The sequence below is a fragment of the Acinonyx jubatus genome, chromosome C2, assembly GCF_027475565.1.
Source record: "Acinonyx jubatus isolate Ajub_Pintada_27869175 chromosome C2, VMU_Ajub_asm_v1.0, whole genome shotgun sequence".
Taxonomy (NCBI): domain Eukaryota; kingdom Metazoa; phylum Chordata; class Mammalia; order Carnivora; family Felidae; genus Acinonyx; species Acinonyx jubatus.
The window spans coordinates 103,024,340-103,040,768 of record NC_069384.1 but is presented as its reverse complement, the minus strand read 5'-3'; the positions used below and the strand labels follow the sequence as shown (position 1 = coordinate 103,040,768).

Sequence of the window (16,429 nt, the reverse complement as noted above, 5' to 3'; positions counted from 1 at the left end):
AAACTAAAAATAAATAAATTAAATTTAAAAATAAATAAGTGAAACTATGACTTACATGTGAAAAAAAAGAAATGTTGAACATGTAGGTGAATATAAGACTATCTTTATTCTCTTAATTTCTTTAAAATGACTATGACTTTTAAAGCGAAAATTATAACATGCTGTGTAATGTGATACTTATGACAACTATAGCATAAAGAAGTAGCTAAATGGAGCCATATGGATACAAGATTCTTATATTTTACACAAAATGCTATAATATTAACTCCAAGTAGTGTATGAGGCAAAATAAGCACCAAGAAATGCCCATTCTCTCTAGGTAAAGGACCAGGCAGAAGGAGGCGTTGCAGAATGGAATCCTTTTGACATAACTACCCTACTTGGGCACACACCATGAAAGAGGCCATGGCACTCTCCTACAGTGTGTGCATAAGAGACATTGGGATGGAACCCTATGGAACATTCCCACTCTCCACCCAAAGAACAGAAGTGACATCCCTCCTCCTCCCCACATGGTGCTGCCAAGGCTATGAGGTGGATCTTGGTTAGACCATTCCAGCCCTGCAATACTGAAGCAGCAGCCCTCCCCAATGAGCACTGTGAAGACTGACAAGTAGGGTCCTGTCTCCTATCCCCAGTTTGCACTAATGATAGCAAAGAGGCAGCACCGACTCCTCCCAACAAGTTAGGGTAGGATTATGGAGAGATGGGAGCAAAAGAAAGGTATTAAGTCTGTGTCTGAAGGCTTTGCAACATCATCAAGCAGCCCATCCATACATGCAACCCACTAGAATCAACACAGTAACACTACAACTGTACTGCAGTGCGGAAGCAAATACCACTTAGGTTTCAAATTTGCCTCTGGGTTAAAAACAGGGCAGACCAGAATAGCACTACAATGGCTTTAAAAATGAAACTGATATTTGAACCACAGTCCACAAAAGTGAGCCAGGACATGAGTTCTGAATCGATATAGGTAACTGCCTGATTAAATAGAAGATGTAAATAGAAACCAGAGTTTCATATCAGCTTAGTCAGTGTCTTTTAAAAATAAAAATTCTAATTTTATGGTGAAATTTAATGGGAATATTAAATTTATTGTATAACAACTGAGTTAGAGCAGTATACCTATTCACAAAAATAGAACAACTTCTGCTTTTTCAGCGTAGGGAATATAGTCAATGGTACTGTAATAGCATTGTACGGGGACAGTAGCTACACTTGTTGTAAGCACAACAGTATATACACACAGAGTGGCCAAAGCACTATGTTGTATGCTTGAAACTAATGTAACGTGTGTCAACTATACTTCAATTTAAAATATCTGCTTTTTCAAATATTCCTGTCATCAATCTAGTTACATACTTGTATTGCAAGAAATATATTCAAACCAAAATCTAATCTGTCATTAACAGTCTCCAAGCAGTTGAGCTTTTTCCTCTCCACTAGAAATATTTCTTGAAAAACATTAAAAGACAATGTTTACAAAAACCACATTTTCTCTAGACCTAATATTTCACAGATAACCTGAAAGTTAATATCACCTTTATTCTTTGAAGCTTTTTTTTTAATGTTTTTATTTATTTTTGAGAGAAAGCATGGAAGCGAGGGAGGGGCAGAGAGAGAGGGGATACAGGATCTGAAGTGGGCTCTGTGCTGACAGCAGAGAGCCTGATGCGGGGCTCATGCCCACAAACTGTGAGCTCATGGCCTAAAGCCAAAATCAGACGCTGAACTGACTAAGCCACTAGGCACACCTGAAGCTTTTTTTTTTTAATGTTTGTTTATTTATTTTGAGAGAGAGAGAGAGAGAGCAAGTGACAGAGGGGCAGGGAGAGAGGGAGAGAGAGAATCCCAAGCAGGGTCCATGCTCAGCATGGAGCCTGACAAGCATGACAGGGTGATCGATCCCATGAACCTGAGATCATGCCCTGAGCCAAAATCAAGAGTCAGATGCTTACCTGACTGAGCCACCCAGGTATCTCTCTTTAAAGCTTATTTTGTAAAATTACTAATTTTTGTTAAGGAATCCTAGGTAAGAATTTTTAATAAAATGTTAGGAAACACTGCATTCAACTAAAAATTTGTGAAGAGCTCTCAAAATAGAAATCTGATAAATTTGTAGCAAATGTGAGGGTACAGATCTTTCCTGAGGACCAGATTCTTATATCTAATATTGAAATTCTTCCACAAAGCCAGGCTCTGGATAAATGATTACTACTATTTAAACTTTAAGTTGCAGATTATGAGAGAAACAAAAAAGAAATAAGGAGATAAGAGTGACATTTCCAGGTTGAAGAGAACACGTACTTCTTTTTTTTATGTTTATTTATTTATTTTGAGAGACAGGGAGGGTGCAGGCACAAGCAGGGGAGGGGAAGAGACAGAGGAGAGAGAGAATCCCAAGCAGGCTGCACACTGTCAGTGTGAGCCAATGCGGGGTTCAAACCCACCAGTTGTGAGGTCATGACCCGAGCCAAAATCAAAAGCGAGGTGCTTAACCCGCTGAGCCACCCAGGTGCCCCTGTAGTTATTTCTTTTTCTTTTTTTTTCAAAAGTGTGTTTATTTTGAGAGAGAGACACACATTCGGCCACAGAATATGCCCCTGGGTGAATGATTACTACTATTAATTACACAACTTTAAGTTATGAATTATGAGAAAAACAAAATTATTATAGCCCCAAAATAATTTTCCTTTTTTTTAAGTTTTATTTATTTATTTTGAGAGAGAGAGAGAGAGAGAGAGAGAGAGAGAGAGAGAGGCCATGAGCAGGGGAGGGGCAGAGAAAGGGAGAAAGAGAACCCATGACAGCATGGAGCCTGATGCGGGGCTCAAACTCCCGAACTGTGAGATCATGACCTAAGCCAAAATCAAGAGTTGGAGGCTTAATCGACTGAGTCACCCAGGTACCCCTATCCTCAAAATAATTTTAAGTGAGACACATGCTAAGGAAGAATCAGAAGGATTCTATTTCATCTCTAAAGTGTTTTTTGTATACTAGAGCAAGCTTTACCACTTTTAGAACTCAGAAGAAATAATCAAATATCTCACATGTTTTATTTAAGTGTTCCTTCAAGTGTTGTCTGAGGAACACCTAACAAAGGTAACCAGGGAACTTCTTAAAAATACAAATCCCTGGACCCCATTCTACTGAGATTTTGATTCATCACATTATAAGTGGGGGCCCAAGAAGCTGCATTTTAGCAATGCCCAGGTGATACTTACGAATGTTAAAATCTAAGTAACTTGTTTTATTATTGTAATGATTGCACAGGGATCTTAATAAAATTATGTCACACAAACCCAGTGCAAATTATACCACACCATAAGAAGGTGTTATCCTCAGGCCAGCACCCAGACAATAAGGTACTCAAATCGAAACCCCGGTAATTATTCTTGACTCTTCCCACTATCCCTTTAATGTTTTTTTTTTAATGTTTCTTTATTTTTGAGAGAGAGAGAGACAGAGAGACAGAGCACGAGCTGGGGAGGGGCAGAGAGAGAGAGAGAGGGAGATACAGAATCCAAAGCAGGCTCCAGGCTCTGAGCTGTCAGCACAGAACCCAACGTGGGGCTTGAACTCATGAACCACAAGATCATGACCTAAACCAAAGTCAGATGCTTAACCGACTGAGCCACCCTGGTGCTCCAGACTCTTCCCACTTTTTATAGCAAGAGTTCATCTCCTGAACCTGTCCACTTCTTCCCATCTCCACTGCTATTCCCTATCATTCAGGACAACATCACTTTCTTGTACTACTGCAAAAGCCTTTAATTAACCATCTTGCCTACAGTCTACTGTCCCTCTAATCCATCCTCCCTGCTGACCTCAGAGTACACTTCCCTAAAAATGCCAAATCTGATAATGTCATTACTTAAAGTGAAACAGTGGCCCAGTACTGCATGAGGATAAAATGCAAACTGCTTCTAATTTTTCTAACAGACTATAATTCCTTGCTTTTGCATGTTCTCTTCCCTCTCCTGTACCACTGCTCCTTTGATACCAAAGCAATATTTCCAATATTTGAATATTATCATGTTACTACCCACCAGCCATGACTCTCTACTGACTAACACACACCATTTTTCCAATTTCATTGTTTTAGCTGTTCAAAGGAAATCTTATTTTGATGTTCAACTAGTAAAACTGATTAATGTAGAGCTCTTCTGATTTTGGCTGGAGAAGAAGACTAGGAGCTCAACCCCCTCACCTCTTTTCTACCCTACAGCAACTCCTAAGAGTGCTCCACAGAAAATAATTTGATTTTTAAAAGCCAGACTCTTTTACGTGGCAAACACAGATCGGGTCCAAGAGTATCTTATCTCCTGGTGCTATTCCAAGCAAAATCTTATTGACATTGCACAAAAGGCACCATACTGGGATACACGAAATGTTCTTTCTACCTGCAACTCTCTTCCCCCAACTTATCTCCTTGAAGGACTACTAATTCTTCAAGTCTCAGCTCTCCAATCAATATCCACAGGCAAAATTAAGTTCTGCCACACCTTCATAGTGCTTGCACAAAATAAACCTCTTGTGTAGCATTTATCACACTGTAGTATGAGTCTTATACCGATTCTCTATTAAACTGTCACAACTTGGGTGAAAATCTTTACATCTCCCCATCCCCAGTTTCTAAAATACTCTCCAATGAGCAGTATACAATGAGCAGTATAAAATTAACACCTATTGAATAAAAGAACATATTTAAAATCCTATTCAAATCCTTAAAATATTATTACAATATATTCAGTCTATTCAGTCAAATAAGGTAAAAAAAAATCCTTTTAGAAAGTTTAATTTTCCAGAATAGTTAATATTCTAATAATAGGTTTGGTATTTAATGAAGTCATTAATTATTCAAATCAATTCAACACCCACATTTTAAAATTTTTAAATATTTTCATCAAAATAGCAATTTAAAATAATCATGTTTAAATCAACTTATTGGTGAATTATGGGGTATCTACTGTGTTATACAAATAACAGAGACCCATTGAGCTGTGGGATCTTATAAACTGTCTAAGGAGTCAACAATAATATACATAAAATTAAAATGGAAAATATAAAAAGATAATACATTGTGAAAATGAGTATATATTCTATAGACTTAGAATCATTGCTGAAAAATCAGATAAAAATGAGATTATCTGATATAACATCTTGATGTTATAGCTAAAATAAGAGAGACCTTAGGTAAGAGGAAGTTAGAAAAATGAATACCTATGGAAGGTATCAGGAAAGGAAGTCAAACAAGAGATGGGCCTTAAAGAATGGGTAGGAGGTGCCTGGGTGGCTCAGTCAGTTAAGTGTCCAACTTCAGCTCAGGTCATGATCTCGTGGTTCATGAGTTTGAGCCCCATGTTGGGCTCTGTGCTGACAGCTCAGAGTCTGGAGCCTGCTTCAGATTCTGTGTCTCCCTCTCTCTCTGCCCCTGCCCCACTTGCTCTCGCTCTCTCTCTCTCTCTCTCTCTCTCTCAAAAATAAATAAACATTTGGGGCGCCTGGGTGGCTCAGTCGGTTAAGCGTCCAAGCTCAGGTCATGATCTCGCGGTCCGTGAGTTTGAGCCCCGCGTCGGGCTCTGTGCTGACCGCTCAGAGCCTGGAGCCTGTTTCGGATTCTGTGTCTCCCTGTCTCTCTGACCCTCCCCCATTCATGCTCTGTCTCTCTCTGTCTCAAAAATAAATAAACGTTAAAAAAATTTAAAAAAATAAATAAACATTTAAAAATTTTTTAAAAAAATGGGTAGAATTCAGTAAATATAAGACAGAGGTGAGAGCATTCCACGAAAGGAAAGATAAGTAAGGAGGTTAATGATGGACAGAGGAGATTCATGAGACTGATTTGAGCACAGATACAAGTTAGGGAGCTGTGGGGAAAAAAGACTAAATGGATTTTATGGCACCAGGGTTCAGACAGTTTATAAAGCCAGGCAGAAGACTTCATATTTTATGTGACACAAAACAAATTACCAGAAAACTTAATAGATCATTTATAAAGCTTTAATAATTGTAAGTTAACTGTCTTATTTTGCATTCATGAAAATAAGCCACAGAACAATTATGTGATTTCCTCTTATTTAGGAATAGTATAGAATAACCCTACTCCAAACTCGGCTGCTTCTGGAACACTTTGATGAAATAACTCATTATTCAACTACAGTGGGTAAATGCTCTTGAGCTTCACTGTTTGCCTAATTTCTAAACAGAATTTGGATGAAGAGCACTCTCTTGTGAGGAACAAGTCCCCCATGTATTCAAACATGAATTCTTGACAAAAACCCAATTTCTCTGGTTTTAAGATGATCATTTTTAAAATTTACTATCAATTCCATACCAAACAGATGCAAAATTTCTATATGAAACATATTGACAGTTTAAAAATAAAGTTTAAAATTGAACTCTCCCTTTTGATTGAGTAGAAATCTTTACTTCTCCATCTTTCATAACCATGCTTAAAGTATTTCCAGAAAGAAAAATAGTAAAGAATATACCCATTCTTCAAACTGTATGGTCCCATAAATCTGGAATTGACTGAGCCAGTATATTCAGAAGACAAATCAGAAAGATGCAGTCAAATGCATTCATTGAAAATATTTTTTAAAGATTGAGAACCAGGTGTGTTATGCATTACCACATTTATGACAGCACATCTGTGATTGTTCACCATTATAACTTACCCCAGTTTTATCACACAAGCGTAAAGTATGAAACGATCCAACAGCAAATAATTCTCCATCTGGAGCCCAGGCAACTGAGGTAATAGGATGCTCATGAGGTTGTGAATTGTACAGAGGACGGCCATAACTATCCCATACCTAAAACAGCAAATTAAAAACTCTTTTATAACAGTCACCACATTATTACAGACAAGTTTGTCCTACAGTAAGGTATCAATTAAAGACTCATAAATCATTACTTTATAATAATAGTAATTAAATGTCTTTACTACCACACAAGGGGGAAAAGCTATATTCTTTAAAACCTATATATCGCAAAAAATACTTTATGATAACATAATAATTTTCCAATTTCACCACATCTTTGATTAATCATATAAACTACACACCTTGAGTCCTTTTAAATTTAACAATAAATTTTTGAGATGTTGTTTTTTTGCTTAAATTTTTTTTCTCAGTAAGTGCTCTATCAACTTTCCCTACAAGTATTTATTTCAATTAAATTTCCTCTAATTCCAGTTACATTAAATCTTATTCTTTATTATAAATGATTTTGGTCTGAAGCTAAATAAACAATGTTTAATAAGCCAGTAAAAATTATTTTTAAAACTTCAACTGAGTTGATTCAAATATTCAGCAAAACTAGAAGTTGCATTTATGTTGCTACTCATTAAATCAAATTCTATGGGTCAATGAGAGAGGTCAATGAGAAAGTCAACACTTTAAAGTATCACTTAAAATTATAAAATATCAATTTGTTGAATTATTATAGTTACAAGATGTAGCTAAAGTGAAGGACTAAAAGCATATTCTTATATGCTGAATACTTTTCACCTAAATTCAATTCTTTCATCCAGGTGATAGATTCAAATGTTACATACCTTATATTTACAATCCTCACCAGCAGATAAAATTAGATCATTGACAGAGTTCCAATCTACTTTTAAAATAATGCCATCATGAGCTTTCCACTATGAGAAAAAAGTAAGATATTAATTATAACTTCAAGAGCACTGAAAAGTTGTTTGCTTTTTTTTAAATAAAGGACATTTTGCCTAATGATTCTCTCATCCTGTCCTTGGAGATTTCTATCTTTCTTTCATAGCTGTTATGTATAATCTCATTTTCTTGTTTCATTTCTAATTTAAAGTAATGAAAACACTTAACACTATGACATCCACTATATAGCTTACATCCTTATAAATCTCTTCAGTTGCCTAGACTCCAGATGGAAAATCTCTTGCTGTTGAACTATTTCAAGTTTGACATGTATGTGGTAACAGTGTTATGAATCCAAATCTTGCTTTCTTTTATACAGTTTATCCAATCAAAGATAATGCCTTTATTCTTATTTACTAATTTTCTTTTTTTTAACTTTTATTACATGATCATCTTCTTTAGTACTCTGTTCATTCTCCTCTGCATATTTTCCTAAGCTTCATTCTCTTTACCTGAATGTCTCTAGAGCAGTCACTGAACTCTATAAGAAACTGCTACTGCATTTACCATATAACAAAAGGATGTTTTCCACAGATACGTACATATTCTATTATATATATATATAGAGAGAGAGAGAGAGAAAGAGAATGCCTACATATATACATATATATATGTGTGTATGTCACCCAGAAATTGGCAATCTAGAAAGTAAGCATGGATGCCTTCTTGCTTTTTAAATACAATCCATGTGTCCATTTAGCTATTACCACATGTAATTAAAAAGCTATCTTTTATCATGTTTAGACAGAATAATACAACTTAAAAAGAATTAATTTTCCTTGAAGACCATAAGGTACATTTTAATGTCTGAGCCAATTAACTTCACATCAAAGAGTAACCAATGTTAAGGGCCCTATTGACCCTTCCCAACCTATTGTTCTTAATGTACACAGAGTAAAATTAAATTAGGGTCAAATAAGCTCTAAGAAGAAGCAATAATTCATAGCTTGTTTACTGAAGATATATAAAAAATATGCACTCTCAAAAAACAAATGTATTGATAATATATTTAAAAAGCAGTAATTCACACAATTTACGGCCAACTTAATACAATGTCCTCAGATAAACTACAAGGACAAAAACAACAAAACATAGACACTGATATGGGTATATACAGCTACACACACACACACACACAGATTCTCAAGAGTCTCATTTCAAAGCTGTAAAAATAAATTTTTGCATATTCAAAAGTTAGGAACAAAATAGGATTTAAACTTTTCTTCTATGATTTAGGATTATCAGTTTATATATTACATATATTTATATACTATACATAAGGCATAGACAGTTTTCAATTATATCTCCATGAATTGCACAATCTGTGAAATTCCTTTGAACAGAAGCAAGCTCCTTGAAGGCAGGAACTGTTCTGTTTCACTTTGCATTATGTCACACACGGCATGGTGCTTGGTATATAGTATGTATGCACTACATTTTCACTGAATGAATAAATTTTTAAAAAGTCTCTTCACTATAAAACCAACTTCTGGGTCTCTAGAAGAGTCCCTAGAGCTTTAAAGGAAAATCAGGTATTTACTTTTGAACTGTATTCTACAAGCAAGAATTAATTAGGCGTTCCTTTTGTGGACAATACAAATTTTAATGTGTTTATGCCCAAGGAAAACTGCTGCAGCTTTAGTTTACCAAAAAGAAAAAAAAGAAAATTTGCATTAAGTTACTAATTATACTTCAACTCTTCTTCCACTCTAGCTGAATTTTGACAATGGATACTTTTCTTTCCCTCCACTACATGCTGGCCCATAAGTTCTACTAGACCACTAAATTATAATTTAACTTCCTGAGTTTCATTTATATAAGCCTAATTACAGGTATCTCAATAAATCACATTAACTACAAACTAAAGATTCATCTTGCCTGTTTTGCTGTACAATTTCAAAGTAGAGTTTTGGAGTCTGAGTGGTGTGGAAGGAGTTTGACTAAAGGCAGGCAGAACTAGTTCTCTTTTGCAGCTTCTTCTGTTTGCCCAAATTTTTTACCTTAGTTGCCTTAGAGCAAGGACCTGTATCTTCTATTTCTTGTTTGTTGCATAGTTCTTAGCAGAGTGTTCTGCATGCAGTAAAAATTTAAATGCATGTTGACTTTATAAAATATATATAACATAACCTACATAGAAGTTGTAGAAACTCAATACATTTGTAGAAACTCAATATGGAAACTCAATAACATTTCTATCCCCTTACTCCCCAAATCTATTACCTACTCAGCTATTAAATCTGATGCTGCTTCTTAAAGCACTTTTATACCCATTGTAGTTGGTCAGTCTCTAACACCAAATCCCTTATTCAAGACCCAGTCATTTCTACATCTTTTTTTTCTGACCTCCTTGGCTCTAATTTATTGGGGGCTGACTAAAAGGTAGAGATGACATAATAACTCATAATAATAACTATAGTGATGAGTACTCTATATTGAGTGCTTACTCTATGCACTCAATATGCTTATTGTATACACTGTCCTATGCACTTTGCAATTTAATTAATTTAATCTTCACAACAATCCTACTAAGTGGGTATTAGCATCACAACTAAGAGATGAGAAAGCTGAGAATCAAAGATATTTTATAACTTGCCTAAAGTTACATTTAGATAAATAAGTGAACATCCTAAAATCATGTGACAAACTCCAAAGCCTATATTTTTATTACCAATACTACACTGTGTCATTATCAAAATAAAATATGATTCTGCATTTTAACACTGAAATCAAACATCAAAATACTGAATATAGGCTTAAGGTTTCCCATTAATTTGTCCTATTCTGACTTGTCTTAACTGCCACCATTGTTTTGCTTCTATATAACTGGTAAAATTATATATACCTAATTTGTTCTAAACATTACATTTATGACCTCTCCACTCTACAAATACCAAAGAATGCAAGGGTCTTAGAGAAAGCTTAAGTGTATTGAACAGATGATGTTGAAGAGGAGGAGGAGGATGCTAGTTATAATGATAAAAAAACACAGTCTAAACTTTTAAAGTTTTATGATTTCACCCTGTTTTGTCTTAAATCTATACATGTGAGGCTGATTGTGCTAAATTTAAAGATGCCTGCCATGCCAAATCATGAGACAATTTAGTAACTCTAAACACATTTATGATTTGCTAGAATAATGTAAATTGGATAAGGAGGAAGTGAACCTTGTTAGAAACATAACCAGATATCCCCTATTCTGTAATAAAGGCTAATAAAAACACACACTTAAAAGTCAGACATAAAAAGACCACCCAGAAGAAAGAGACTCCTAAGAAAGTGACCTCTTATTTAGCAGTCCAGCAGGTCCTGATAACAATTTGCAAATACCTGAGAAGTACCTGTAAAACTTTAGCATTTGGTTGAAGAGGTTTAATGATCAGCTGCTTGCCTGCTGTGTAAAGAACCTTTTCTGAATCAGGGCCCCACACTACTGAATATACTGGTGTTCCTGTGAAAAGGAAAAGAAAAAAAAACTGATAAATTTTCATTATTATGCCTTATAATAAAGGAGCTAGTTAAGAGGATCAAAAAAGCACATATTTTCAGACCACAACGCTATGAAACTCGAAATCAACCACAAGAAAAAATTTGAAAAGGTACCAAATACTTGGAGACTGAAGAACATCCTACTAAAGAATGAATGGGCTAACCAAGAAGTTAAAGACAAAATTGAAAAGCATATGGAAGCCAATGAAAATGATAACACCACAATCCAAAACCTCTGGGACACAGCAAAGGCGGTCATAAGAGGAAAGTATATAGCAATCCAGGCCTTCCTAAAGAGGGAAGAAAGATCTCAGATACACAACCTAACCTTACGCCTTAAGGAGCTGGAAAAAGAACAGCAAATGAAACCCAAAACCAGCAGAAGACAGGAAATAATAAAGATTAGAGCAGAAATTAATGCTACTGAAACCAAAAGAACAGTAGAACAGATCAATGAAAACAGAAGCTGGTTCTTTGAAAGAATGAACAAAATTCATAAACCACTAGCCAGTTTGATCAAGAAGAAAAAGGAAAGGACCCAAATAAATAAAATCAAGAATGAAAGAGGAGAGATCACAACCAACACAGCAGAAATAAAAACAATAATAAAAGAATACTATGACCAATTATATGCCAATAAAATGGGCAATCTGGAAGAAATGGACAACTTCCTAGAAACATATACACTACCAAAACTGAAACAGGAAGAAATAGAAAATTTGAACAGACCCATAACCAGTAAGGAAATCGAATTAGTAATAAAAAATCTGCCAAAAAACAAGAGTCCAGGGCCAGATGGCTTTCCAGGGGAATTCTACCAATCATTTAAGGAACAGTTAACACCTACTTTCTTGAAGGTGTTCCAAAAAATAGAAATGGAAGGAAAACTTCCAAACTCTTTGTATGAAGCCAGCATTACCTTGATTCCAAAACCAGAGAGAGAAACCACTAAAAAGGAGAACTATAGACCTATTTCCCTGAAGAACATGGATGCAAAATCCTCAACAAGATATTAGCCAACTAGATCCAACAATATATTAAAAAAATTCTTTACCACAACCAAGTGGGATTTATACCTGGGATGCAGGGCTGGTTCAATATCCGCAAAACAATTAACATGATTCATCACATCAGTAAAAGAAAGGACAAGAACCATATGATCCTCTCAACAGATGCAGAGAAAGCATTTGACAAAATACAGCATCCTTTCTTAAAAAAAGCCCTCAAGAAAGTAGGGATAGAAGGATCATACCTTGAGATCATAAAAGCCATATATGAACGACCCAACACTAATATCACCCTCAATGGGGAAAAACTGACAGCTTTCCCCCTAAGGTCAGGTCCACTCTCGCCACTGTTATTCAACATAGTATTGGAAGTCTTAGCCTCTGCAATCACACAACACAAAGAAATAAAAGGCATCCAAATCGGCAAGGAGGAGGTCAAACTTTTACTCTTCGCAGATGACATGATACTCTGTATGGAAAACCCAAAAGATTCCACCAAAACACTGCTAGAACTGATTCATGAATTCAGCAAAGTTGCAGGATATAAAATCAATTCACAGAAATCAGTTGCATTCCTATACACCAACAATGAAGCAACAGAAGGAGAAATCAAGGAATTGATCCCATTTAGAGTTGCACAAAAAACCATAAAATACCTAGGAATAAATCTAACCAAAGAGGTGAAAATATGCACTGAAAACTATAGAAACTTTATGGAAGAAACTGAAGAAGACACAAAAAAATGGAAAAAGAGTCCATGCTCCTGGATAGGAAGAACAAATACTGTTAAAATGTCGATACTACCCAAAGCAATCTACATATTCCATGCAATCCCTATCAAAATAACACCAGCATTCTTCACAGAACTAGAACAAATAATCCTAAAATTTGTATGGAACCAGAAAAGACCCCCAATAGCCAAAGCCATCTTGAAAAAGAAAACCAAAGCAGGAGGCATACAAGCTGTAATCATCAAGACAGTATGGTACTTGCACAAGAAGAGACACTCAGATCAATGGAACAGAATAGAGAACCCAGAAATGGACCCACAAACGTATGGCCAACTAATCTTTGACAAAGCAGGAAAGAATATCCAATGGAATAAAGACAGTCTCTTCAGCAAATGGTGCTGGGAAAACTGGACAGCGGCATGCAGAAGAATGAACCTGGACCACTTTCTTACACCATACACAAAAATAAACTCAAAATGGATGAACGACCTCAATGTAAAGCAGGAAGCCATCAAAATCCTCGAGGAGAAAGCAGGCAAAAACCTCTTTGATCTTGGCCGCAGCAACTTCTTACTCAACACGTCTCCAGAGGGAAGAGAAACAAAAGCAAAAATGAACTACTGGGACCTCATCAAAATAAAAAGCTTCTGCACAGCAAAGGAAACAATCAGCAAAACTAAAAGGCAACTGACAGAATGGGAGAAGATATTTGCAAATGACATAACAGATAAAGGGTCAGTATCCAAAATCTATAAAGAATTTACCAAACTCAACACCCAAAAAACAAATAATCCAGTGAAGAAATGGGCAAAAGACATGAATAGACACTTCTCCAAAGAAGACATCCAGATTTCCAACCGACACATGAAAAAATGCTCAACATCACTTGTCATCAGGGAAATACAAATCAAAGCCACAATGAGATACCACCTTACACCTGTCAGAACGGCTAACATTAACAACTTAGGCAACAACAGATGTTGGCAAGGATGTGGAGAAAGAGGATCTCTTTTGCATTGTTGGTAGCAATGCAAGCTGGTGCAGCCACTCTGGAAAACAGTATGGAGGTTCCTCAAAAAATTAAAAATAGACCTACCCTACGACCCAGCAATTGCACTACTAGGCATTTATCCACGGGATACAGGTGTGCTGTTTCAAAGGGACACATGCACCCCCATGTTTATAGCAGCACTATCAACAATAGCCAAAGTATGGAAAGAGCCCAAATGTCCATCGATGGATGAATGGATAAGGAAAATGTGGTATATATACACAATGGAGTGTTACTCAGCAATCAAAAAGAATGAAATCTTGCCATTTGCAACTATGTGGATGGAACTGGAGGGTGTTATACTAAGTGAAATTAGTCAGTCAGAGAAAGACAAAAATCATAATGACTTCACTCATATGAGGACTTTAAGAGACAAAAGAGATGAACATAAGGGAAGGGAAACAAAAATAATATAAAAACAGGGAGGGGGACAAAGCAGAAAAGACTCATAAATATGGAGAACAAACTGAGGGTTGCTGGAGGGGTTGTGGGAGGGGGGAGGGCTAAATGGGTAAGGGGCATTAAGCAATCTACTCCTGAAATCATTGTTGCAGTATATGCTAATTTGTATATAAATTTTAAAAAATAAAAAACAAAATTCTGACCCAGTTACCTATCCATTAGGAAAGTGAATGAAGGTTATACAATTAATCTATGAAATATTAATCCTATTATATTTCTAAAGCCAAGCTTTTAAAATATTGTCTGGAACTCCTAAGTCAGACTATTGTAGCAGTTGGCTTTCTGTGAATGAATAAATGAATCTTTCTGTAATTTACATTTTCACTAAAATGAAATCTGAATCTGAGGATTTATGGGCAATCAATAAGATTTAATTGTTTATTAAATGCAAACCCAACTGATGCTAATCAACAGGGAGCAATCAGTAATTAACAGGGAGTAAATTTCAGTAAGATAAATGTTTGTGTTCAAGTGGCACCCTACTTCCTTTATGCCATTTTCTTCCTAATCAGAATATAATTCAGCTGTAAGTCTCAGTGGTTTAAGGGATTTAGAAAATCTAGTTTAGACCTAATCCAAAAAAAAAAAAAACCACCATAAAGTATGCCTTCTATTTATTGAGTTTTATATTGGGTGTTAATATGCTATTCAATTTATGACATCTAGGATTGTTCTCTATCAGAGGAACCTACAGATGGCCAACCTCAGAAGGCACTTCTTCGGTACTTGGTAAGTATGTTCTCTTGTAATATTCTCTGGAAGTAGCCAGGAGCTGACCTGGCTGGGCTTCACAAGTAAATCTCCAAATGAACAGAATTCCTCTCTAATAAATTTCTCAGAAAATGTAAATCAAAATTTGAGATATTTCAAATGTGGTTCTTGATGATTGCTGGAAGGGAATAGGGGTGGAAAGATTATTTGATACAATGAGAAATATAGGTACCTTCTTTATTCCCAGTATTATAGTTGTAATTATTGTTCAAAAAAAGTAACTTAATATGTTTTAATTAAAGATCATCATGAATATATTCAGTAAAATTACACTTTCCTGGGGTGTTTACTAAACTATGACAAACATCTATCCTCAAGGAAATAATTCAGTAAATACAACTCCCATTGAGTTATACAGGATGTGACTCTAGCCCTTTAGTTGTGGTAAAAGGCACAGTTGGGGTATAGGATGAGGAGCTATGGACGTTTTTGTCCTCTTTAACACTGAATCTGTGGCCTCATTAAGTCAGCTGTGTCACCATTTCCTTGCTTATAAATCTTACAAATCTTCAGAATTCTTATCTTCCCTGTTGGAACTTAGTGATTATTCACTTCCTGTTTAAAAAATATTTTTTAAACAATAATACTGTTTAAAAAACAGATATAATAACGTATTGTATAAAACAAAATAAGCTTATAGAGGAAAAGTTAAGCAATTCCTTTGTAATACATGAGGCTTTTAATCACATTTGTTCAATCAGAAAACAAATATAGGGTTATGATAGGTAAGATTAATAGCCAAGTCTCATTAGTTAAATCTTCTTAACCACCAATATTCAAAATGGGTATAACATCAAAAACTAAGAGAAGTCTTCATTTTATTCAGCTCTTATATTTATAATAAAATGTTAAGTGTAAAACTAGTATATTCATGAAAGTTTTCTTTCCCAAAAGGAGACATACAATACAATTTCCAATTTGGGTAGTTCGGATAAAGATTATTACTGAAAGTAGATAAATTAGCTTCATAAAGAAAATTATGGTTTCTATTATGATGAACTCTATCCCACTTGCACTTCAAACAAATCTGTAATATTTAAAATGTTTTTAAAAAAATATCCTTATTAAAGCGTTGACATACTCCCAGAGCCACACTTCACTTCGCAAAGTCAGTATGAAAATAACAAATATAGCCTTCAGGTTGAATAAGTTTACTATAAAAAGTTTAGCAAAATATGTAATAAGATGTTATTAATTCAAACATTAACAGAAAAATGGACAAAAAAACAAAAGTAGTTT

General features: G+C 35.3%; 1 protein-coding gene across 5 annotated transcripts in view; it reads right to left on the bottom strand.

Moving 5' to 3' along the window:
- Window positions 1-16,429, bottom strand: part of IFT80 (intraflagellar transport 80) — a 134,424-nt gene that overhangs the window by 81,517 nt on the left and 36,478 nt on the right. For all 5 annotated transcript variants that reach the window (XM_053221254.1, XM_053221255.1, XM_053221257.1 and 2 more), the window contains 3 exons: window positions 11,021-11,130; window positions 7,565-7,654; window positions 6,684-6,821 (listed from right to left, as the gene is read on the bottom strand). In XM_053221254.1, the coding sequence (XP_053077229.1) occupies window positions 6,684-6,821; window positions 7,565-7,654; window positions 11,021-11,130 (338 nt within the window). The remainder of the gene's footprint in view (window positions 1-6,683; window positions 6,822-7,564; window positions 7,655-11,020; window positions 11,131-16,429) is intronic.